At 42.9% G+C, this 25,327-nt stretch overlaps 1 protein-coding gene across 1 annotated transcript in view; it reads left to right on the top strand.

Moving 5' to 3' along the window:
* adcy8 (adenylate cyclase 8 (brain)) overlaps positions 1-25,327 on the top strand; it is a 150,147-nt gene that overhangs the window by 119,697 nt on the left and 5,123 nt on the right. Inside the window, 6 exon segments of the mRNA XM_055151450.1 lie at positions 463-562; positions 564-665; positions 2,845-2,934; positions 3,075-3,247; positions 10,529-10,607; positions 14,477-14,635. Coding sequence (XP_055007425.1) covers positions 463-562; positions 564-665; positions 2,845-2,934; positions 3,075-3,247; positions 10,529-10,607; positions 14,477-14,635 — 703 coding nt within the window.

Genomic DNA, 25,327 nt, shown 5'->3' with positions numbered 1-25,327 from the left:
AGACGTTATTGTCCTTCTTCCTACAGGATTTGGTGCATTACAAACATCACGACCAAATAGTAGCGATTGGTTAAATAAAAAAGTACCTGCCTACCGTCGAGCAAACAAATCCCAATGCTGTGAAACCGGTGAATCAGGCTATCAAGATGCATCAGTAAAAGCTTTTCTGTGTATTTTGACTGAAAACCGCTTCACTGCATGAGCCTCGAGCAGGAGAATGTGCTTGGAGTTAGTGTTGGGTAGAAGAGCGGCTTCGGCTGTGACCCAGGGCACGCACACTGTTTTGCTGTGAGGTCTGTACTCTCCAGTCTGACCCAGGAGCACACACTCTGAGACGTCCCGCTCGGGGCACGATCGCCTGCCGCTCTGTTACAAAATGCTCTTTTGGACGTCATGTTTCTCCTCACGCTCTCTAACCCGTGTGTGTGTGTTTTTGTTTCTCACTGTACCTGCGTGTCTCAGCATGGTGACGATGGGCGTGCAGTTCTCGGTGTTGATCGCGCTGCACTCGTGTCTGCTCCTGGTCACTACGGCAGAGGATTACAAGTGTCTCCCCCTGGTGCTTGAGGACGGCGTGCTGCTGGGTCAACGAGACCGCCTCCGCACGCAACGCCATCGTCTGCCTCTCCATCCTCATCAACTTCCTGGCCGCCATGATCAACATCGTGAGTGCCACTGACACACTTAAAGAGGATGTGTTTGTTTTTAGGTTCTTTTTTCAGACCAAGAGTTTGTTTTCGTACCTGACAGTTTCGACCGCTCCCCGTGGTCTTCCTCAGAGTCACGCGATGTTGCTGTGACGTGTCGCTCTGTTGATTTAAACAGGTTTTGGCGCTGTCTTCTTACCGGTGGAGGGAGGACGACAGCGCCATCTGCAGTCCCACTTCCTCAGGACTGTATCCCAGGTGTGTGAGAGTAAAAAAGCCCCTCGTCTCAGTTTATAGTTTCCGTATTTCGATTGCCTCTTTAATCCAGCGACGATGTTTGTTGGCAATGGGAAAACACAATATGAACACACCACTGAAACCGTACAGAAAACTCAGGTAATTACTCGTCCACCCAAAAGATAAAATAGAACCAGAGCAAAAATGTAATGTGATATACGAAATACCCTACATGTCCTGCAATAAAACACACATCAGGAAAACAGGGAGAGCGTTCAGCCCACGTTCAGTACAGCTTTGCGTTTTGCTTTGTGCAAAACACAAAAGAGAACAAGAACAACTCAAATTGGCCAAATTTGATGACTGTAAAAGAGAGAACCACATCATGGACTGGGACGGAGTAAACATCATTGGGACAGAGGAAAACAAACATAGTTGCTGGATTAAAGAAGGACTATAAACTGGGATGTGGGGGCTTTTTTACTCTCACACACTTGGGAAACTGTCCTGAAAAAGCCAGACTGCAGATGGCGCTGTCGTCCTGCCTCCACCGGTAGGAAAACAGCACCAAAATCTGTTTAAATCAACTGAGCGACACGTCACAGCAACATCACGTGACTCTGAGAAAGACCACAGGGAGCGGTCGAAACTGTCAGGTATGAAAATAAACTCTTGGTCTAAAAAAGAACCTAAAAAGAACCTGAAACAACCTAAAAGAACCTAAGCATTAATTAACAGAAGATCAAATGAATCTCTTTGGAGGATGTATTACGTTCCTGGAGGAGGACGTCACCACCTCATGACATCACAAGGTGGAACTCTAGATTTTTGGCCCATTGAGAATACAATTGTCTATTTCAAGAGAGTCCTGACCATGACAGGAGCACTGTGATTGCTCAGTAGGACAGTGGCGTGAGTGTCAGTGTCAGTGTTAGTGGTTATTGGAGGGATGATGGTGCAGACTGGCAGCCTCGCTTTTGTCGGTTTGCCCCGGGGCAACTCTGGCTACAATCGTAATTTACCACCACAGAGTGTGAAGTGAATGAATAATGCTCTGTAAAGTGCTTTAGGTCTGTAGAAACTCTGTATTATTCTTATTAAACCCTGAGGCGCGCAGAGGCAGATCCTCTCAGAGAGACAGTTTCAAGAAGCTTCAGTGAGTTGTGTTTAATACTAATATTACAAGTTATTAAAGTCAGTACAGTTAGATAGGAATGGAGTTTTAATTTTTTTAATCTGATATTTGGCCTGCTGCTGTGGCCGATAACTGATATTTTCCAGATATCCAGTCCGATATTTAACTTTTAAGATCCACAGCGAGTCTCACAGATTTATTTCATTTATTGAAGTTAAGATCACAGATGAACAAAATGTATTTCTCTGGGATATATAGTGACGTCTTACATGGTTGTGTCTGTTCAAAAACACTCATCTGTTGGAGGAAAATCTACAAATTGAACTGTGCTTAAAAAAAATAAAAATTGAATTGAATTGAATTGGTATCTCCTGATACTGTGGGGTCAGCCTTATGTTTCCACAGCTCTAAGATTTTTCTTATTTCTAAGATTTTTCTCAAAATGAAAGTTTAAGTCAAGTCATTTTCATTTGTATACCACATTTAAAGGGATGATTCAACCTCGGATCCTTTGCACCATGACCTCTACATGTAGTCAACTGCTGCTGGAGAATAAGTTGGGTGTAACTGATGACCAAATTGGGAAAAATGGGGATAAATTTTGATGTAAAGTGATGATAAATTAAATGTGGGAACATAAGGGAGCCTAATTTGAAGAGAAAAAAAAAAAAACTGAAATGATGAGGAAACATAAGGCTGAGGGAACATAGGCACGCTCCCGATACCGGTACTAAAACTACCTCTACTACTAAAACATGTGTCCCGTCCCACCGTCCCACCGTCCCACCGTGAGCCTGACTGCAGCTCTGTGCTCTTGTGTTCCAGTTGTGGTGTGACTTCGACAAGCCCAGCGCGCTCCGAAACCAGACGTACAACATGTCCGGGGCGGTGTCAGACATCTGCTTCTACCCCGAGGTGAGACCAGCTTCAACGTTCAGCTGATCCCGTGACGCCAACTTCTGACCCTCTGCACTCGTTTACGCAGTCCATGGAGTGCCGGATCTTGTGTGTAACGCTGCGTTTGTTTGTGTGGTTTTTTTGTGTTTGTGCGTCAGTACTTTGTGTTCACGGGCGTGCTGGCCATGGTGACCTGCGCCGTGTTCCTGCGCCTCAACTCCGTGCTGAAGCTGGCCATCCTCCTCCTCATGATGGGAGTGTACTCTCTGCTGACCGAGGCCTTCTACACGGCCCTGTTTGTGCGATACGACACTGTCCACCACAACACACAGTGAGTAACACACACCAGACCAGGACTGGACCGGGACTAGACCAGGACTGGGACCAGGACTGGACTAGACCAGGACTGGACAAGGGCTAAACCAGGACTGTCCAACACAATACACAGTGAGTAAAAGACACCTGACCAAGAACAGACCAGGCCTAGACCAGGACCAGACCACGACTAGACCAGGGCTAGACCAGGACCAGACCACGACTAGACCAGGGCTAGACCAGGACCAGACCACGACTAGACCAGGGCTAGACCAGGACCAAACCAGGAGTGAACCAGAACTAGACCAGGATAGGATGAGGGCTAAACCAGGACTGTCCACCACAACACACAGTAACAGAGACTAGACCAGGACTAGACCAGGACTAGACCAGGACCAGGCCAGAACCAGACCAGGACCAGACCAGGACTAAACCTGGATTGAACCAAAAGTAGACTAGGACCAAAAGACTAAAAAGTACTACAGCAAAAGTACCACAGAAAAAGTATTACAGTAAGAGTACCGCGGTAGAAGTATCATAGTAAAAGAACAACAGTAAAAGTACCACAGTAAAATACTGCAGTAAAAGTACTGCAGTAAATGTACTAAAGTAAAAGTACTGCAGTAAAAGTACCACAGTAAAAGTACTACAGCAAAAGTACTACAGTAAAAGAACTCCAGAAAAAGTACTACAGTAAGAGTACCGCAGTAAAAGTATCATAGTAAAAGAACAACAGTAAAAGTACCACAATAAAAGTACTACAGCAAAAGTACCACAGTAAAAGAACTCCAGAAAAAGTACTACAGTAAGAGTACTATGGTATAAGTACCGCAGTAAAAGTTCCACTGTAAAAGTACTACAGTAAAAGTACTGCAGTAAAAGTACCACAGTAAAAGTACTACAGCAAAAGTACCACAGTAAAAGAACTCCAGAAAAAGTACTACAGTAAGAGTACTACAGAAAAAGTACCGCAGTAAAAGGAATACAATAAAAGTACTGCAGTAAAAGTACCACAGTAAAAGTACTACAGCAAAAGTACCACAGTAAAAGAACTCCAGAAAAAGTACTACAGTAAGAGTACCACAGTAAAAGTATCATAGTAAAAGAACAACAGTAAAAGTACTGCCATAAAAGTACCAGAATAAAAGTACTACCGTAAAAGTACTACAGAAAAAGTACCACAGTAAAAGTACCACAGTAAAAGTACTACAGAAAAAGTACCGCAGTAAAAGTACTATGGTATAAGTACCGGAGTAAAAGTAATACAGTAAAAGTAATACAGTAAAAGTACTACAGTAAAAGTACCGCAGTAAAAGAACAACAGTAAAAGTACTACAGCAAAAGTATCACAGTAAAAGTACTGCAGTAAAAGTATCGCAGTAAAAGTACTATGATAAAAGTACCGCAGTAAAAGTACTACAGCAAAAGTACCAGAGTAAAAGTACTGCAGTAAAAGTGCCACAGTAAAAGTACCAGAGTAAAAGTAATACAGTAAAAGTACTACAGTAAAAGTAATACAGTAAAAGTAATACAGTAAAATTACCGCAGTAAAAAAGCTACAGTAAAAGTACAACAGTTAAAGTACCTCACTAAAAGTACAGCAGTAAAAGTACCACAGATACTGCAGTAGGCCATGATGAGTTGAGTGGAGTTGTGGAGGTTTGTTGTGGAGGTGTCAGCAGGTTTGGCCTTTGCTCTGGTCACATGACACAGAGGTGAGAAATCCCACCCCCAGGCCGACCACGAATGCACTACGACCTTTCCTCTGACAGCACCGAGTCATGTGACCGGGTCATGTGGCACAAACACCGCTCTGCAGAGACTCACACCGTGGAGCTACTAGAATAACTGGACTGAGTGTTGCTGCCTGTAGCTGTCTGGAGTTGACGTAGTGGACACTCACTGGAACTTCAGCGAAAAAAATCCCTCTGGCCCAGAAAGAATTTTTCTCTTAGAGCATAATATAATCACAAACTGCTCGTGTTCGGCTGACAGGGCACTTACTGCGATAAAAAATGTCAAATTTTGTGGCGATTTCTACCTATTTTCTCAGCTCAAAGTCCTTCGGGTGTCTTAAAATGAGCTTTTTAATCGTTAGCTCCGGCTCCGCTCTAGCTCCTCTCACTCTGATTAATAATAATGATAATACCTTCCATTTATATAACATTTTTTTAGCGGTTTTCAAGACAGCCAAAGCGCTCTGTCTTCCGTGGTCCACAACCTGGAGCGGGGAACAGTGAGCTGAGACGAGGAGGAAGAGGAGGAGCGGAGGGTGTGTGGGTTTGGAGCAAGTTTGAGAGGTTCTGAGGGGCCTGGGCGTGGAGTTGAGGAGGAGGTTGTAGGTGAGGAGAAGAATCTTGTACTGGATCTCGTATTTTATAGGAAGCAGGTTCATGTGGACGAGAGTTGGGGGTGATGTGTTGCCAGGGCTCGGTGTTAGTGACGATCCTGGCTGCAGAGTTTTGGCTGTATGTCCAGAAGCTTTTGGGAAATCCCGGACAGGACGCGGTTGCAATAGTCTAAGCAGGAGTTAATAAATGAGTGAATAAGTGTTTGAGGAACCGAGTCCAGGAGAGATCGACGGAGGTGGGAGGTGGTAAACGGCAGATTTTGTGACTGATTTGATGTGGGTTTCAAAGGAGAGGTTTGATGCCCAGGTTGCGGACTGTTGGGGAGGGGCGGAGGTCATTGCCATGGATTTTGAGCACCAAATCTTCAACCTTCTGGAGCAGTGGTCTGGTGGCAAAACCATGAGCTCTGTTTTATTGGTGTTGAATTTGAGGAAGTTGGACGATAACCAGGTTTGAAGATCGATGAGGCAGTTGGAGAGAGACTGAGAGGGGAGATGCAGAGGCGGTGCTACCATTAGGCAAATTAGTTGGCTGCTTAGGGCCCCCGAACCTGGAGGGGCCCCCAAACAATACATGGATCCCGAATTTCGGACTTCCGGTCATGTCGCGATGCATACTGGGAAGGATCCTCCAAAAAGTGAGCATCAAATTGCCATGCTTGATTTATTGTCAAAGTCTATCTTTTCAAGTCTTTTGAACCATATCTCTTTTGTTTCTGGTTCTGGTATTGTCATATTTTAGTTTTGGGATTCAGACATCGTCATTGTGTGGTTGTTGGATGTCCTAACAGTGGAAAACGGCTCAAGAAATAGGCTTCGGAAGTTTGCAAACTCCTTAACTGCAAAAGGGAATCAGATCTGTGTGACTGTAAACCTCTGTTCAAACTGTTGTTGTGAAAGGTGAAGGTGATGGGCAGGATTGATCCACAGAAAGGATGAAAAAAAAGAAACCTTTGGCTGCCTAAGAAATCATCTCGAGTTTGCAGCGAACATTTTATATGTGGAGCGCCGACAAAGCAAAATCCCGATCACTCGCTCAACCTTGGTCAAAAATTTAAAAACCCAAGGCCAAAGCGAAAGGCACCAGCTGATCACCAAGAAACACCTTCCACTGCAAATAGACCAAGTCATGATGTTGCTGTAAAACCAAAAGAACAAGAAAGTGTGAGCTCAGCCTGTTTGTCTTCTAAACCTCTCACTTTACAAACACATTTTGCTTTGTTGTCGCTCCACATACAAAATGTTCGCTCCAAACTCAGGATGATTTAGGCAGTCAAAGGTTTCCTATTTCGTCCTTCCTGTGGATCAATCCTGCCCATCGCCTTCACCTTTCACTATTTTTCAGTTCCGTATAGAATGGAAATGGAATGGAGTTCGCAAACTTCCCAAGCCCGTTTTCTGCTGTTAGGATCCAACAACCACACAATTACGATGTCCGAATCCCAGAACCAAAATATGACAATATCAGAACCAGAAACAAAAGCGATACGGTTCAAAAGACTTGAAAAGATCGACTTTGACAATAGACGCACTCAGACCCACTGGGAAAAACAAACATGGCGGTTTGATGCTCACTTTTTCAGGTGATCCTTCCCAGTATGCGTTGCCCGATGACTGTAAGTCCGAAATTCTGGATGCATGTAATGGCTGAGGCCTCAGAGCAATTTGATTTTCTCTCAATATGACATTAAACGAGAGTAGTTTTACTTTTAAACAACCGAAAAACACCATCAAAATAGAATCTGATTGTCAAATCTAGTTTTACTGTCAAAACATTTGCCCCTTTCACGTTAGAATGGATGAGTCAGCTTGACCCTAATTTGAACATAATCATAGTGTAATTATATATAATGGATGTAAACAAAAATGTTATCGTACTCGCAAAAAAATAAAACTACTTTCATCTCTGTTTTTCTAGTAGACGACTGAACTAATAAGACAAGTTTCCAATCCACCATAATTCAAATAAAGATGTGTGTCTCAAGAACAATGGGGAAAAACAGACAATAAACACTAAAAAATAGAACAAAACAGTGTATTATAGTGAGGGCCCCAAACTGAAACTCGCCTAGGGCCCCCAAATTGTTAACTCCGCCACTGTGGAGATGTAAATTTGTGCATCATCGACGTATGAATATAAGTTGAGTCAGTGTTTACGTATGATTAATCCGAGGGGGAGCACATAAATAATACATCAAATGGTCACATGACACACAAGACCTCACGTGCATTTGCGAGTGTCGGCAGGAGAATGGAGCACTTCTGCACATGTTCAATGGGCAGGGAGTCGGGCGAGGTTAATCTGGAGACATGTGCCATTGAGCTCGGTCCATTGACTTGAATGACTTGATTTGTTTAGACCCCGGGGCTTGAGTCACACGCACAACTAAACAGCTACACACGAGTCTGTATGAATGATTTGTTTATTTGTTTGATATTGAGAGTGCAGATTAATCCGTGTATCATTCGTTCATTCGTTTTTCAATATAAAACCAAAAATAAGAAAACGAAAAAACAACAGTTTTCTTTGTTATTTGTCTCCAAAACCAAAATGAAAAAACGGATAATGATTCGTTTTTTCAGTTTTCGATTTTGTGTTTAAATGAAGAATGGAAAAAAACGGATAACGGCCGTTTCCCGTTTACGTGACTTCCGTGACTGCGATGCCGAACTTTTGCACCGCGTACGGACTGAACCAGGACTGATCCAGGTCCGAGACCAGACCGGGATCAGAGTGGAACTGAGACCGGGGACCAGAGCGGGATCAGAGCGGAACTGAGACCGAGACCAGCGGTCCGCGCTGGTTCCGTGCGGGGAAAGTGAGAATGCGCTGTGCACTACAGGTCCGGACGGGCTACTCCGGTCTGGTTCCGAGGTGGTGCAAAGCATCCAACTGACGCTTTCACACCATCGAAAACTAACCCAACTAAGAGCTTTTGGTTCAAATGGACCAGGTCCGGGACCAGACCGGGACCAGAGCGCTACTGAGACTGGGACCAGACCGGGACCAGAGCGGGCCTGAGACAGAGACAAGACCGAGACAAGACCGAGACAAGACCGAGACCAGATCGGAGGCTCAGAGCCCACGGCAGGGCCGGAGCTCGAAGCTGAGGCTTGGACCCCGCGGAGGCTCAGAGTCAAAGCTCGGAGTCCGCCCCGGTCCCGCTCTGGTCCCGGTCTGGTCCCGCTCTGGTCCCGCTCTAGTCCCGGTCTGGTCTCGGACCTGGATCAGTCCTGGTTCAGTCCGTACGCGGTGCAAAAGTTCGGCATCGCAGTCACGGAAGTCACGTAAACGGGAAACGGCCGTTATCCGTTTTTTCCATTCTTCATTTAAACACAAAATCGAAAACTGAAAAAACGAATCATTATCTGTTTTTTCATTTTGGTTTTGGAGACAAATAGCAAAGAAAACTGTTGTTTTTTCGTTTTCTTATTTTTGGTTTTATATTGAAAAACGAATGAACGAATGATACACGGATTCAGATTAATGTTAGAATGTGGTTTCCTCATCACAAACAGACCTGGAGCTGTGTTTTTATTGTTGTTTTTTTTCATTCACACATGTTTAACACACAAACCCTTACGGAACCCCTGAGTGGCAAGAGAAAAAAAAAAAGTTTTCCTTTCCTTCCATTTTGCACAAACATTTCTAAAAAAAAAAAAAAAAAATCTCTTGTGTTTTTTGTGGTGACTTTTTTTTTTTTTTTTTTTTTTTCTGACGGCTGGTTGATGTGGCTGAGAAAAAAAAACAAAAAAAAAACTACCACTTACCACTCCAGAGTCTAAGTGTGAACCACAGTTGAGTTGTTGGTGCAAAATGAAAAAAAAATAATAATAAATTCAATAAAAATGAAGACAATTTTTTTTTTTTTTTTTTTTTTTCTGAAAAAAAAAAAAAAAAAAAAAAAAAAAACACCCAAATGAAGTGCCTCTATTCTTTTTTTTTTTTTTTTTTTTTTTTTTTTTTGTGTCTTTTGCTGCTCAGGGCTTCTGTAATTCCTGCATCTTTAGGCTAGAATTTTTCTCTTAGATGGATGAATGAAAAACAATAAAATGAGAAAACACTTTGTTATTTCATTATTCTGTTTTAGTGTCTATTTCCAATATTGCATTTCAAGTCTCTGTGCCTATTTTAATTTTGATATTTATTTTATTCTCTCTGGTTTATTTGCCCCGCAAGTTCTGCAGCAGTGTCGACCATGGATCTATAATAAAAAAAATATTTTTATTATAGTTCTGTGGAGTCAAGAGAAAATAAAATATCAAAATTAAAACAAGCACTGAAACTGTTTTTTGATTAGTGGTATTTAAAAGAAACTAAACAAAAACTGAATAATGAAATAACAAACTCTTCTCCAATTTTATTGTTTTAATTGAAATTCAGAAGAACGGATGGGACACGGACCCATGTGGTATTACAGGAAGTGCTCTACTGTTTTTACAAACTCCATACACCTTCACTAGAATCATTTGGATTATTTCTGCCCTGGAATTACCAATCTCTACTGAATTTAAGGTAAAATATTGCTAAATCTTCCTAAACCAGTGGTGCAGATGGCAATAGTGTTACCTTGGACAAATTGACTCTAGCTTGGCTCCAGATTAATAACTGTAAGCCTCCATGAGCTTCATTTGACTGGAACTGAACACTCTCCACTTATTTTTCTTTGGTCTCAAACAAAACATTTACAATCACATTTGGATATCATAAATGTCGTATTTACATTATTGTTATCAGAGGAGGTCCCAAGGAAGACCTAGGACATGCTGGAGGTGCTAGGAGCCTAGGAGACACAGTCAGGTAGTGAAGGAAGTGAGGGAGTCCTTGTCTAGACTGCTTCAGAATAACAGAAAAAAGACACTATTTTGTCCACATCTCCACGTCTTACACTTAAAAGTTCTGATGTTTCCCAAAATGATGTGTTTTTCTGTTTGTTGTTGTTGTAGGAACTTCTTGGGGACCAAAGAAACATCTCTTCTTCTCATGGCCATGTTCCTCCTGGCCGTCTTCTACCACGGACAGCAGGTCAGGCTTTGGAGATCTCCTCAAATTACATCTGACCCTCTCCTCTGCTCCTCTGACCCTGTGCTCCTCTGCTCCTCTCCTCTGACCTTCTCCTCTGCTCCTCTCCTTTGCTCCTTTGACCTTCTCCTTTTCTCTTCTGCTCCTCTGATTATCCCCTCCACTCCTCTGCTCCGCTACTTCTCTGCTCCTCTGATCCTTTCCTTTGCTCCTCTAAGCTTCTCCTCTGCTTCTCTCCTCTACTCCTCTGCTCCTCTCTTCTTCTCCTCCTCTCTTCTACTCCTCTGCTCCTCTACTTATCTGCTCCTCTGCTCCTCTACTCCTCTCTTCTGCTCCTCTATTCCTCTTCTCTGCTCCTCTCTTCTGCTCCTCTCTTCTTCTCCTCCTCTCCTCTGCTCCTCTTCTCTTCTACTCTTCTACTCCTCTGCTCCTCTACTCCTCTCCTCTACTCCTCTGCTCCTCTCTTCTTCTTCTCCTCCTCTCTTCTGCTCCTCTTCTCCTCTACTCTTCTACTCCTCTGCTCCTCTACTTATCTCCTCCTCTGCTCCTCTGCTCCTCTCTTCTGCTCCTCTCTCTTCTTCTCCTCCTCTCCTCTGCTCCTCTTCTCCTCTACTCTTCTACTCCTCTGCTCTCTACTTATCTGCTCCTCTCCTCCTCTGCTCCTCTCTTCTGCTCCTCTCTCTTCTGCTCCTCTGCTCCTCTCTCTGCTCCTCTCTTCTTCTCCTCCTCTCCTCTGCTCCTCTTCTCCTCTACTCTTCTACTCCTCTGCTCCTCTACTTATCTGCTCCTCTACTCCTCTACTCCTCTTCTCTGCTCCTCTGACCCTCTCCTCCTCTGTTCCTCTACTCCTCTCCTCTACTCCTCTTCTCCTCTACTTCTCTACTCTTCTGCTCCTCTCCTCTGCTCCTCTCCTCTGCTCCTCTTCTCCTCTACTCCTCTGCTCATCTACTCCTCTGCTCCTTTACTTCTCTATTCCTCTGCCTCTCTTCTCCTCTGACCCTCTCCTCTACTCCTTCTCTGCTCCTCTGCAACCTCCCCTCTTCTCCTCTCCTCTCCTCCTCTCCTCTTCTCCTCTCCTCTGCTCCTCTAATCCTCTAATCTTCTGCTCCTCTCCTCTGCTCCTCTCCTCTGCTCCTCTCCTCTGCTCCTCTCGTCTGTACCTCGTGGAGCACAAACACATGTTTATTAAAGCCCGTCCGTCGTGTGCTTCCGTGCGCCTGTTCATTTGTGTTTAATTGAAACCACCGATGTGAGAGGTGATGTAAAAGCGCCGCAGCTCGGGGACACTTGGCGGCTCCCGTGTTAATGCGCTGTGTTCATAAAGATAATGATCAGGTTTAATCGTGCATCTATTTCCTGATTGGGGAAAAAGGCCTAAAATAAAGCACTCTGAGAGGACTGTGTGTACTGTCTGCATCATAATGACCGTGTGCTCATCTATAAATGGAACATGACTTACAGTATTGGGGCTTAGTATTGATCGGATGTACTTTTCATTTCAGTGGGAAAGGTTTGTACAAGTTAAATGTGTGGGTCGAATAACACTGTGGTCAAACTACTGCACCCTGTGACCTGTTTGTCTGTCAGGCTCATGTTTTTAGCTTTAAAGGGGAAAATGTTCTGGTAGTGACTATTTTGACGCAAAGGTCTTCATCTTGAAATCAACCAGGTTACCGTATTTTCCGCACTATTAGGCGCTCTGGATTATAAGACGCACTGTCATAGAATGGTCTGTTTTCAAACTTTTTTCACAAATAAACCAAACCGGACTTTAAAGGAAACACAACAGTGTGATGGGTGAGTGGTTTTGTTTGTTCGTTCGTTCACGGTGACTCTGGGCTTTGTTCAGTTGTGGCGTGTAGGGAGGGTGCTGTCTGGGACCAACGGATTGTCGGCGTGTTCGCAGTGACTCAGTTGTTCAGTCGTGTCCAGAAGCGGCACATTGCGCTCGCTTTTTCGGTTCGTTTCTTCGTTCCGTTCCTCGTCGGCGTGGAGTGACGAGTGTGGCTGTGGGTGTGTTTCTCTGTGCGGTCGCTGTCTGCTCCGTGCGCGTTTGCGGATTTGTAGTTTACTGAAGTCGTGCTGGGACACCCGAGTGGATTCGTGTATAGGGCGCTCTGGATTGTGGGGCGCGCAGTCGTTTTTTTGATGGGGTTGGAGGCTTAAGAGCGCGCCCTATAGTGCGGAAAATACGGTAAGTTCAAGTCCACTTTATTGTCTCGTAGAAAGTAAGTCCTCTGCATTTGACCCGTCCTTCGGTGCTGCTGGGTCTTCTCAGGAGCAGTGGACCCATCTCCAGATGCTGAGCTGGTCTTGGTCAAGTCTACATTAGTTGCACTGAGCTTGTTTTAGACCACATTTACACTGAAACAAACCAGCGTTTCACCGTATCGGAAACGATCTGTGTCCAGACATGTCGTTTCTATGTCCGCAAGCCTCTCCTATCCACACAGCTTTGAGCATATTTGTTTACGTTTTACGGCTTTTTACAGTTTTACAGCTTGTGTTGGACTAAAGGACACGACTGAAACTGTGGAATATGAGTGTTCTTTCTGTGACAGAGGGGTGTTCTGCTGATGGTGAGTCTCTTCTGTGCTTCTATTGCACTGGAGGTGGTTCATGTGAAACTTTTTAGAGATTATACATCTGCAGGTCGTACGCACAGACCATTTATATGAATATATTCTAGCCTCTTCACGTTTTGGCGGTGAATTAGCTACATGGTTGATGGCATGTGTTTTTTTATGTTAGTTGAAGGACAAACAAGCTTCATGTAAAGAATAGGAGAAGAAGTTTGTTATTTCCTAAAATTACGTTAAGGAATGTTTATGGACCCCAATAGACCATTTGCTGTTGCTAAAGTTGACTTGTCACAGTGCACCTTTATGACTACAGTTGTTGCTTGACCATGTCTTGATCACTCTGTCTGACATGAGCCTCACACCTGTTGTCCACCACAGTGTATAAAAACTGTCCGTTCCTGAGGCTCACTCTCTCTGTCGTTGCATGTCGGCAGTAGAGCCAGAGCTCTGTGTGTTTGTATTAAACCTTCAGAAAACGCTCTTGTGGTCCTCACCTCTTTTCTTATACAGCAACCAGAAAATCATGATATCAGTGGTGCATAGACCTACATCAGAGTATCAGTGTTTTCAGGCGTCCACACGGTGCCGGATCAGATCTGTACTTAGACGAATTCGTGGGAGCTGGCGGCACCAGATTGTTCCGTCTCTGGAGTCATTTTCCATCGGATTAGTGTGAACAAACACTACATCCACAACAAAAATGATTCAAATATGTACTAGTGTGGACTGGGCCTCAGGTGGATGAGGGAAACTGACCACAAGGACACAGGAGGAAACATCCAAGGCACAAACAGAAAGCCCCTGGGAGTTTGAAAGTTGAACCCACAGTGTTTTTGCTGTGAGTGCTGGCCACTGAACCACTGTGCTGCAGGTGGTGTGCTCTTCACTAGACAAGTTGCATAGTACATCTTTAACATATGGTTGATTTAGCCGTTTTTTAGGGTTCTTGGTCTAAAGTTTCTCCTCATATCTTCTGTAACAGCATGATGGAGATGAAGCCGCTGTGGTGACAGACGTAGTAACACTGGTGCCTCCATCTGTAATGGATCATTTACATGAATCATTCATTTGAGTTTACATGTGCTCTCCACTGCAAATTTGGAGCCAACTCTCAACTGGTGCTCTCCTCTGCTCCTCTGACCATCTCCTCCTCTGACCCTTTCCTCTGCTCCTCTCCTCTGTTCCTCTGACCCTCTCCTCTGACCTTCTCCTCTGCTCCTCTGACCTTCTCCTCTGCTCCTCTGTTCCTCTATTCCTCTGACGCTCTCCTCTGTTCTCTGTGTTTCTCAGTTGGAGTACACTGCGAGGTTGGATTTCTTGTGGAGGGTCCAGGCGAAGGAGGAGATCAACGAGATGAAGGAGCTGAGGGAGCACAACGAGAACATGCTGAGGAACATCCTGCCCAGCCACGTGGCAAGACACTTCCTGGAGAAGGATCGCGACAATGAGGTGAGAGCACAGACTTTGGAGCAGATCAGAACATTTGATTACATGAAATGGACTTTATTCTTGATGAGAAAAATTATGTCCAAATATAACGTATCAAATGAAACAGAAAACACACACCAAAGTTCTTGTAGATGTGCAAATGCTGTGATGATGTCCGAAAGCTTTTTTCTTTTATTTTTAAATAACGTTTCAGCAACAAATGCCTTCATCAGATATTTTTCTTGCTTTGGACTACAGTATACAAAATAGTTGCCAGCCCAGGTGCTCATACTCTGTGTTTGATTATCTTCTGACTCCCGATTGGACCTCAGATTTGACGTCACGTCCGAGCTTAAAGTGTATTATTATGTTTCGTGTGTCGGACTATGTGGATTATGATTATGACTATTCTCTCATCTTATGAAAACTGCCACTTTAATTAATTTAATTAAATTTTTAAAATTTGCACTTCATTTTATGGTATAATTTCTGTTCTGTTACAACCATAGAGACATTAATGCGTGTTAAATCAAGTATTTGTTCAATATTGGCCTCACCACAACACAGACCACCAAACCCACAGGCAGTGATACAGACACAGTAAAGTTCTGCAGTGATACGAGTGACTGAAACTGTCATTTAAATCACCAAAGTGTCCAAACACAATGAAAACACTTCATATTTACACATCACAGAGGGCGTAGCCACTCGAAATCTTTGTTCAATCTACTTTTTCCACGACCGAGGTCCAAGTCGTGCCATCCCGAAAAAGGAGTTTTTCATTGCGTGTCGCTAGGCAACTTCCTCAGAAAACCGATTCAGAAGGCGAATCGAACACAGCGAATGGGTTAGGGTTCTTCTCCCAAAGTGAGGTCACCCAGTGAGATTATCCCACTCTACAACGAGAAAAAAAGAGTTTAGATATTTACATAAAAAACATTCTATTAAATACAAAAATAGTTTGACCGTATCACAAAAAGCATCTTAAGTCAAACTCAGTCATGATATATAAAACATTCATTTACAAAGCATCAACATCTCCTAAAAGAAAAGCATTCGGTGGAAAAGTTACACAATGAATCTTTAAGGTTAAACATGGGAAATAAAATGACTTATTCTCATAATTTCTCGAGTAATTTTCACAAATTTAGGGTCATTAGTTAGATTTTAGATAATTACTACAACTTTCAAAACAATACAGAAAAAAGTATTGTACAAATGTCCTAAAAGGTTTACGCAAAACTTTCAAACTGAAAATAAATATAGCCTACAAATATGAACCTTAAAGCATACTTTGAACATGCAATAAGGCATAGAAAAACATAAATGTATCCAAAATAAGCTATAAATCCAGGTGTTCTACAATAAATATACTTATTTATATTAAAAAATCCCAAAATAAACTTAATTTCAATTCGATTATATGAGTTTGGAGATCGTTTGACACACAAATCGAAATCAAAATTCAATTTATTGCACAGCTTTAAATTGAATAATATTTTAATCAATTTTGAGGGAACACAACACAGTCACAATTCAAAAATAATTTGCAAAACCTATTTATGAAGTGCCTGAACAACCCAAAATGTGTTGGACATGTATGTGGACAACAGATCCTAAGAGGTTACGATTCCCTCTGTTCCACCTCATGATGAAATTGACAATCTCTACTGAACTAAAGGTAAAAGAAGCTGTGAACTTACTCAAACATGTGTGAATGAAACAAAACATAACTCCAGGTCTGTTTTTGAGGAGGAAACCACATGATTTAAAGTTTACAAGAGTCCATTTTGCGTAATATTGGAGCTTTCTAGTTATTTTCACAGTGTTTGAAGTGTTTACTTAAAAACAAATTTTCAGAGGCAGAACTTTGAGACTGGACTCTATAAATACCCGTCCGTGCAGAGGAGGAGAGACAGCTGTATCTGCAGTGAGAGCTCCATTGATTTGCCGTGTGTTTTTGCATGGCTCCTGAGCCTCTCGTGCCTCTCGTCTCGGCTCCGGTCCCTAAGTGCAGCTCTCATTTCTCAAACATCGATTTTTCCACAGCAAAGACGACCTGCTGTTTATGGAGAGTCCAACGTGGCAACCGCACGGGAAACGGCACGGGCCAATACCGAGAAAAACGCGACAGTGCGGAGAAAGTATCTAACTGTACTTTACTCACAAATGAGGACACAAACACAGACTGAGACACAGACTGAGGCAGAGACTGAGACGGAGAGCAGGCTGTCAGGGTCACACTATAGATGCAAGCTTCAACGTTACGATACGCTCTCTTTCCATGTGGGACGTGACTCTCATCGCACCATCGATGTCGTCATTTCATCTTCATGTTTTTATAAGTTAGACAAATTTTAATACATAAATTAATAGATAATCTATAAAAGGAAAAAAGAAAGAATACAATGACATCTAGATGAAGAAAATTTGACCATTTTCTCAGTTTTCCCAGATTTTGTCAGAGTTACTTTCGCCAACAGAGCCCGTAGGAAGTCGTCATCCGCATGTTTCCGAACGTCTGCCGGTTTTGTGACGTAAGAGTGAATAGAACTCATTCTGATTCAGATTAAGATTTGGAATTTCCTTCAGGATAAATAAAGTATCTATGGGACTAAATCGTGGGCCAAACTAAACATTTATTGAAAAATTTTAAAGACATCTGCGTGTTTTCTCTTCTTTCGAGATATGTAATGTTAAACCTTTTCTTATTAAAATAAATGTTTAATAATAGTTTTGCTTAAACACTGAATCCAGAACAAGCATAATGTAAAATAATAACATTTTAAATAAATAATGTCTCTATAGTCTATCTGTAGCTGGTGGGCAGCTCTAATAAATATTTATTATGATCTTGTGGGCCAAATATTTTTATATTGCAGGCCAAATTTGGCCTGATGTCTGCACTACAACTTCACAAACCTGAGTTGCTCTTCAGTATAAGCCGCACCAGCCAAAAAATGCGTAATGAAGAAGAAAAATATATATAAGTCGCACTTTTTGGGGGAAATTTATTTTATAAAATCAGAGACCAGGAACCGACATTTCCTGTTGAAAGTCAAAGTTCAAGTAAAAACAATAGAACAGAGAACAGATTGTTAACGTCACATATGAACAGTTCTTCAGATAAACTATAACATAAACAACAGAACAGAAGTTTAACAAACTCTCCATCTCACTCCAAATCACTAAATCCATTCAATTCTTTATCCTCGGTGTCACTTCTGAGCAACTCCACGACATCCGGAGGTAAACAGAGCGCCGCTTCCTCTTCTGTGTCGCTGTCGTCAGACTCAGCATCAGTTCCAGTTAGAATTATTCGGGTCTTTCTGAATCCCGACAGGATGGTTTCAGTGTCACTGAAGTCCAGACTTTATCCATCCATCCAGTGACTTCAGGAAAGTTTCATGGTGCATCCTCCCGGTGTCACAAGTTCCTCAATCACTCCAAACTTTCTTTCTGCTGCTCGATTATCGTTTTCAGCTGCAGATTTCACGACTTGCAGTTTGTGATCTGCAAAATCTGATTTTCTTTTTGGAGGCATTTGTGTTCAGTCTTCTCCGTCGTCTTTATAAGTTTGATTTAAATGTTAAATTGTTCAGTGATACAGAAGTAATGGTGCGATCGACTGACATGATACAGACAGGACAGAGGCTCTTTCTGCAGGAGACATGCGCAGTAGAGCCAAGTGAAAAGTTAAATATATAAGTCGCACTGGAGTATAAGTCACAGGAAACACCCAAACCATGAAAAAAGTGCGACTTATAGTCCGAAAAAAAAAGTACTCAAACATGAACGAATCACCCAAATACAACTTCAGAGCATCAGTGAAAAGGAAACTACTTTAATATTATTCAAAGCTCGGAAAAGTCCGTTTTGTGAGTCTGATTAAACCATAAACCGGGTCAACAAATCTGCCGTCTGACAGTTACACAACAACAAACTCCACGTGAGAGTTCTGACCCGTCACGAGCACACAGACTGTTGAACTCATTCTTCATGTCGTCTTTGTGCGGGTGACGAGAGCGCAGCACCCTAATCCCGAAAGATCAGCCGTAAACTGAGCCTCCGGGGGGAGATCGGGTTCCAGGTCCAGTGTTTTCCGTGCGGAGGAGAGCGGGTCCGGACCAGAGCCGAGGAGGTGGTCCATTGTGAGGTCCCTTTTGAGGAGCAGCAGACCCGAGAAGGAGTCGAGTTCTGCAGCCTCCTCCAGACAAAAGACGCCCCTGAATTATGCACGAGCGGAGAGACAGGTGCACTGAAACAGGACTGGACCAGGACTAAACCAGGACTGGATGAAGGACTGAACCAGGACTAAATCGGGCCGGAACAGGACTGGAACAGGACTGGAACCAGGACTGAAAAAGGACTGCACCAGGGCTAAAGCAGGACTAAACCAGGGCTGAACCAAAATGAAACTAGGACTGAACCAGGACTGGCGCAAAACTAAAGCAGGACTAAAGCAGGACTAAACCAGGACTGGACCAAGATGGAACCAGCACTGGACCAGGATGGAAACCAGGACTGAAACAGGACTGAACCAGGACTAAAAAAGTACTGAACCAGGACTAAAGCAGGACTTAAACCAGGACTAAACCAGGACTGGACCAGGACTAAACCAGGACTGGACCAGGACAAAAGCAGGACTGGACTGGGACTAAAACAGGACTAAACTTGGACTAAATCGGGCCGGAACAGGACTGGAACCGGACTGAACCAGAACTAAACCACGACTAAACAAAAACTGTGGGCCAGGAGTAGTGCTGAACTAAACTGAGACTGGAACAGGACTAAACCAGGACTGACCAAAAACTAAGCCAGCTCTTAGCCAGGTCTAAACCAGGACTAAACCAGATCTAAATCAGGTCTGAACCAGGACAAATTTGTAGCAGCATAACTTTGTATGCGAGAGCCCAAAACAGGTCAAAAACAGGACTAACCCATCTCCTAACCAGGTCTGAACCAGGTCTAAACCAGGACTATTTTGTAGCAGTTTCTTTGCATGTGAGTCGTCTGAGCTCGACACAAAGGGACGGGCTGCTGGTGTCTGTCACAGGAGCAGAGGGTGAGGCGCTAATTAAAAGCGTCAGATTAAAGATGCATGTGAGACGAGGCAGGGCATCTGGGTTATTCACTCTTCCTCATTATGACGGCGCGTTCATATGATGAATAGAGAAATAATTTTGAAATTTCTGCTGTGGTTTACTCACATAAATGTAAGAAAAAAATTGTGTATTGCAAGTTTTTCATCAAAAAGCCAAAATTGACATAACTTTTTGAACATTCAAAGCAGAAACATGGAAAGAGCCAGGTTTAAACCAGGACTAAAGAACTGAACCAGGACTGGACCAGGACTGAACCAGGACTGAACCAATACTAAGTCAGGACTAAACTAGGACTAAATCAGGACTAAAGCAGGACTAAATCAGGAATAACTAGGATTGAACCAGGACTAAATCAGGACTAAACCAGGACTAAACCAGGACTAAACCAGGACTAAATCAGGATTGGACCAGGACTAAACCAGAATTGGACCAGGACTGAACCAGGACTGAATCAGGACTAAACCAAGACTGGAACTAGGACTGAACCAAGACTAAACCAGGACTGAACCAGGACTGAACCAGGACTAAACCAGGACTGAACCAGGACTGAACCAGGACTAAACCAGGACTAAACCAGGACTGAACCAGGACTGAACCAGGACTAACAGGACTGAACCAGGACTGAACCAGGACTGAACCAGGACTAAACAGGACTGACCAGGACTGAACCAGGACTGAACCAGGACTGAACCAGGACTAAACCAGGACTGAACCAGGACTGAACCAGGACTGAACCAGGACTAAACCAGGACTGAACCAGGACTGAACCAGGACTGAACCAGGACTGAACCAGGACTGAACCAGGACTAAAGCAGGACTGGACCAAGGACTAAATCGTACCGAGAGACTTGGATATCGTTACATCCCTGTTCAATATGAAAAGATCTTAAGTGCAGAGTGGACAGATTTTTTTGTTTTTTGTTTTAATCCCTCGTGAAAACCTGTTGCTAAGAGACCAAACTGACAAAAAAACAAAACAAGTAAAAAAAGAGTTTTGCCTGTAGTGTCTTCAGGCAAGAGAGAGTGAGTTGTGGAAAGTGCTTCATCTGTAAATCCTCCAAACGAGCAGTAAATACGATTCTTTTAGTCTACGTTTATATGAACAGAAAATGCAAAAGTGACGTCGTGTCTTCACTTTTTAATCCGCATTTAGACGATTGTTTTTGGGAGGAAATCTGCGTGCATATGGTGACGTAAAAGTGTGTGGAATTCGATTGGGTTTTGCATGCCGTCTGACTCTCCTGCGACGAACTGGTGCATCCAGAATCTGACACACTAAGGCTGCGTTCAGACTGCAGCCTGAAGTGACCCAAATCTGATTTTTTTGGCCTCTATGTGACCTGTATCTGATCCGATTTTTTCAAATGTGGCCCAGGACACTTGGATATGTGCTCCTAAAACCGATACACATCTGATCTTTTGACATGCGACTTCAGTCTGAACGGCCAAAGCGCATTCATCCACCTACACGTTATCAACAAGCCACAAACGTCACTATTCTGCGCTGAAGTAGGCGAAAATTGTTAACGAACTCCGTGTCACTGAAGTGAAGCACATCACCACTCACCACTCTTGGCTCCGTCTCCACATCCACACGTTCCTTTCAACGGACGTCGCTGCCGCTGCCCCACAAAACACCACGGCCAAAAACCTCGTCTTTCTCCTTCTCAATCTCCTCCTTAAAACAAGTAAGTTGTTCATGTTCTGGCTCCGGTACGAGAGGAACTTTAAAATCTCCAGGTGCTCGATGCTCGCGTCCATGTTTGGACAACTTCCGTAAACACAGAGACGCTCGCTGCGGTTGACGTCGTCGTGTCTCCAGTGTCACATGCGGGACACTTTTGGGCCGTTTAATGTTCACACTGGAGTCACATATAAGTCACATTTAATTGGAAATGTGAACGATCTCGCAAAAACATCGGATTTCACAAAAAAATCGGAATTGAGCGTTAAACCCTGCAGTCTGAACGAAGCCGAATAGTATCTCTACATATTCTGTACATTTGTTGGGATGCCTCATGTAAGTTTATTAAAGCTTTATTAGAGTTTCTGTGTACTGTATGTTTGTGACGTAAACGTGTACGAGACGTGAGCAGATCTGACCAGAGTTTTGCATCTTGGGCAGTGTAGACGGAAACACTACGGCGGAGTGTGTTCAACTTTTGCACTCTGGAGGGTGGTTTCAGATTTTTGCATTTTTAAGCCCCAAAAACTCCGTCACCGTCTAAACCAGGGATGGGCAAACTACATCTTCTCAATCCATCCTGCCGAACTTGATAATATTCAGTGTTTTTCAAAGTGATTTCAATAAATAGTAAATATCGTGGCACTTGAAAGACAGATATTTTGTTGTAATGCTTTGTAATGATTTTTTTTTAGATATTTCAATAACATGGGACATATTTTCTACATATCCCATGTTATTTTTTTCTCTTATGAGGTGGATTACCAAAAAACTCAATCCATCTGCTCCCGGTCCATCAAATTTTAGAACCCTTTGGGGCCCTCGAGTCAAAACGTTTGGCCACCCCGGGTCTAAACGAAAGGCACTTCTGATAAAATATTTTGTCATTTTACCCGCAAACGTTCTCGTGTAAACAGGCCCTTGGTTTTAGTCTAGTGTCACTTGATGGAAATGTCATGTTAAATCAGGTGATCAAATCTATAATCGCTGAAGTCAACCACAAATACATTTTTATTCAGAATCTGATCTGATTAAACCTGTGATTGCTCCGTGAGACCGGCGCTGACACTGAGTTACACTGACACTGATGCACACTGACGTTATGATGGCTCATTATTGTGGCTCATTGTGACGGAGACGTGTTTACAGGAGGCGTCCACTCGCAGGCTCGATTGGACGGGTCAGTGGGGTCAGGTGATCTTTTCAGTGTTGTATAGGGTCAGTTTTTCCACGGACATGTCTGTTTTTCATGTCCTGTCTGCGTTTTTTGTTTTTTTATAAAGTGATGCAAATGTCCAGGTTTTCATGATCTTTCATTGGGCCATTAAACTCTCGTAGCATCTGTAACTCAGAAGGAGCGAGAAGACACAAACCGTCGGTCAGTCTGCAACACGCCGAAGCACAAATGCGCATTTAACGATGACTTGTACAAGAAATTCCCCGCTTTCCGTCCTGGTTGAGACAATTCGGAGGACATGTGCGCAGTGTACAAAGCAGCACATATGTTTCGGTGACCAGTGAGGGAGCCAGGGACCTCAAAGTTCACTAGGACACCGAAAAACATTAAAAAGCTTTGCCAGGTGAGAGTAGCTCAATATCCATGTCCCGTACAGTGTCCTGGTTTTGATAAACAGAAATATGGTCACCCTAGTGTTGTAGACTGTACTAAATGAGACCAAGACCAGTCCGAGACCACAGGGTCCCAAGACCAGGACAAGACCAAGACCTCTGAGGGTCGAGATTGTGACAAGATCTAGACTTTTAAAGGTCGAGTCAAGATCAAGACCACAGCCCATCGAGACCAAATCCAGACCGTCTTTGTAATTTTATACATTTATTTGTATTTAACAGTTATTTTGGCACAATGTTTTTATAAATCTATCTCCATTTTATCTGGTTAATGTTCATTTATGCTTAAAAAAAAGCCAATTAAACTGTACTGCACTAAAACACTCTGCGCCCCGTTTTTGGACCCTGACCCACATCTTGAGAACTTTTTATTTAATCCCGCTTCCGCTGGCACTTCACAGAAAACTGCTTCAAAGTGGGTCAAGTGTTTTTTTCAAGTTCATAACATTCACAGTTACATGATCTGTTACTGGTTTTGCAGTGATACTGAGCAGCCTCTGCACATTCACCGGCCGTAATGAAATACGTGTATGAACGCTCTCGTCGAGTGTCAGTCCTTGAGTCCAAGGCGAGACCAAGAGCATAAAAAGGTGGTCTCGAGATCAAGACGACAACACTAGATCTTTTACTCAGCTCAGAGTTTAAAATGTAAAAAGGATCAATGCTAAGCCAGTAGGAAACCGGGATTAAACCAGGACTACACAAGGACTGAACAAAGACCAAACCAGGGCTGAACCACATCTAAACCAGAACAAATTTGTAGCAATATAACCTTGTATGTGAGAGTCCAATCAGCAAAGTTCCATTCTCTACCCCTTAAAAAACAGTCTTGAAGCTGGTTTCGAAGTTTTGTTGCTGGTCTCGAGACCAAGACCAGTCTCAAGTACTACAACACTAGATCTTTTACTCAGCTCAGAGTTTAAAATGTAAAAAAGGACGGTCCAGTAGTGTCAGTAAACTTAAACTGCATCTAACAGATTTTTTTCTAATTCTGTCTTTGTTTGGCGAGTACCTGCACCAAGTATTTGTGACAGTTTAAAGCAGCACTGTGTAACTTTTCGGTTAGGGGTCCTCCACCCGCTTGTTTTGATCGATATGTTGGTTTGTTTTGGTCTCCATGAAAATGAAAAGGTTTAATACCACACTGTGGAACATTTCAGATGAAGCAATAACATCTCCATGGAGAAAAGCAGATGGCGGAGATGTTTTTCTGACACTTTAAACTTTCTTTTAGCAAAATTAAAGTGTTTTATTTTCATGATTATAACCATGACTGTTGTGTAATTTAGGCATGTTCTGACACTTGTTTGCTTTATAGTTGCTATGTGATTATCTCTTTGTCCTATGTCATATCTCCAAGCCCAACTAGGAAGTGAAATTATAAACTTGACACAGCATTTAATATCAAACAAATGACCAAAAAAAATCTTAACAAAATGTCTCATTCTCACACTTGTGCTTGTGTTTAGTTTTCATACAGTATTTGAATAAAAAAGTACCATAAATGTGACTGAGAGTTCACATATAACTGGTACACACTGCCCTCTGGAGGTGGCACCAGAGAAGTACAGACAGACTCAGCTCATGGAGTGGGATTTATTTGATCCATTATGTATCCAGTAGCAGTAGTAGTAGTAGTAGTATTAAATGTACTCGTATGTGTTTCAGGAGCTGTACTCTCAGTCGTACGATGCAGTAGTAGTAGTAGTAGTAGTAGTAGTAGTAGTAGTAGTAGTAGTAGTAGTAGTAGTAGTAGTAGTAGTAGTAGTAGTATGTATGTCATGTGTTTCAGGAGCTGTACTCTCAGTCGAACCATGCAGTAGTAATAGTAGTAGTAGTAATCGTAGTAGTAGTAGTAGTAGTAGTAGTAGCAGTAATTGTACTTGTATGTGTTTCAGGAGCTGTACTCTCAGTCGTACGATGCAGTAGTAGTTAGTAGTAGTAGTAGTAGTAGTAGTAGTATTAAATTGTACTTGTCTGTGTTTCAGGAGCTGTACTCTCAGTCGTACGACGCAGTAGTAGTAGTAGTAGTAGTATAGTAGTAGTAGTAGTAGTAGTAGTAGTAGTAGTATTAAATGTACTTGTATGTGTTTCAGGAGCTGTACTCTCAGTCGTACGACGCAGCAGTAGTTGTAGTATTAGTACAGTAGTAGCAGTAGTAGTAGTATTAAATGTACTTGTCTGTGTTTCAGGAGCTGTACTCTCAGTCGTACGACGCAGTAGTAGTAGTAGTAGTAGTAGTAGTAGTAGTAGTAGTATTAAATGTACTTGTCTGTGTTTCAGGAGCTGTACTCT

This window comes from Boleophthalmus pectinirostris, unplaced genomic scaffold (assembly GCF_026225935.1).
Source record: "Boleophthalmus pectinirostris isolate CB_2022bp ecotype Guang Dong unplaced genomic scaffold, ASM2622593v1 HiC_scaffold_16, whole genome shotgun sequence".
Taxonomy (NCBI): domain Eukaryota; kingdom Metazoa; phylum Chordata; class Actinopteri; order Gobiiformes; family Gobiidae; genus Boleophthalmus; species Boleophthalmus pectinirostris.
This window is presented reverse-complemented; position numbering and strand designations above follow the sequence as displayed.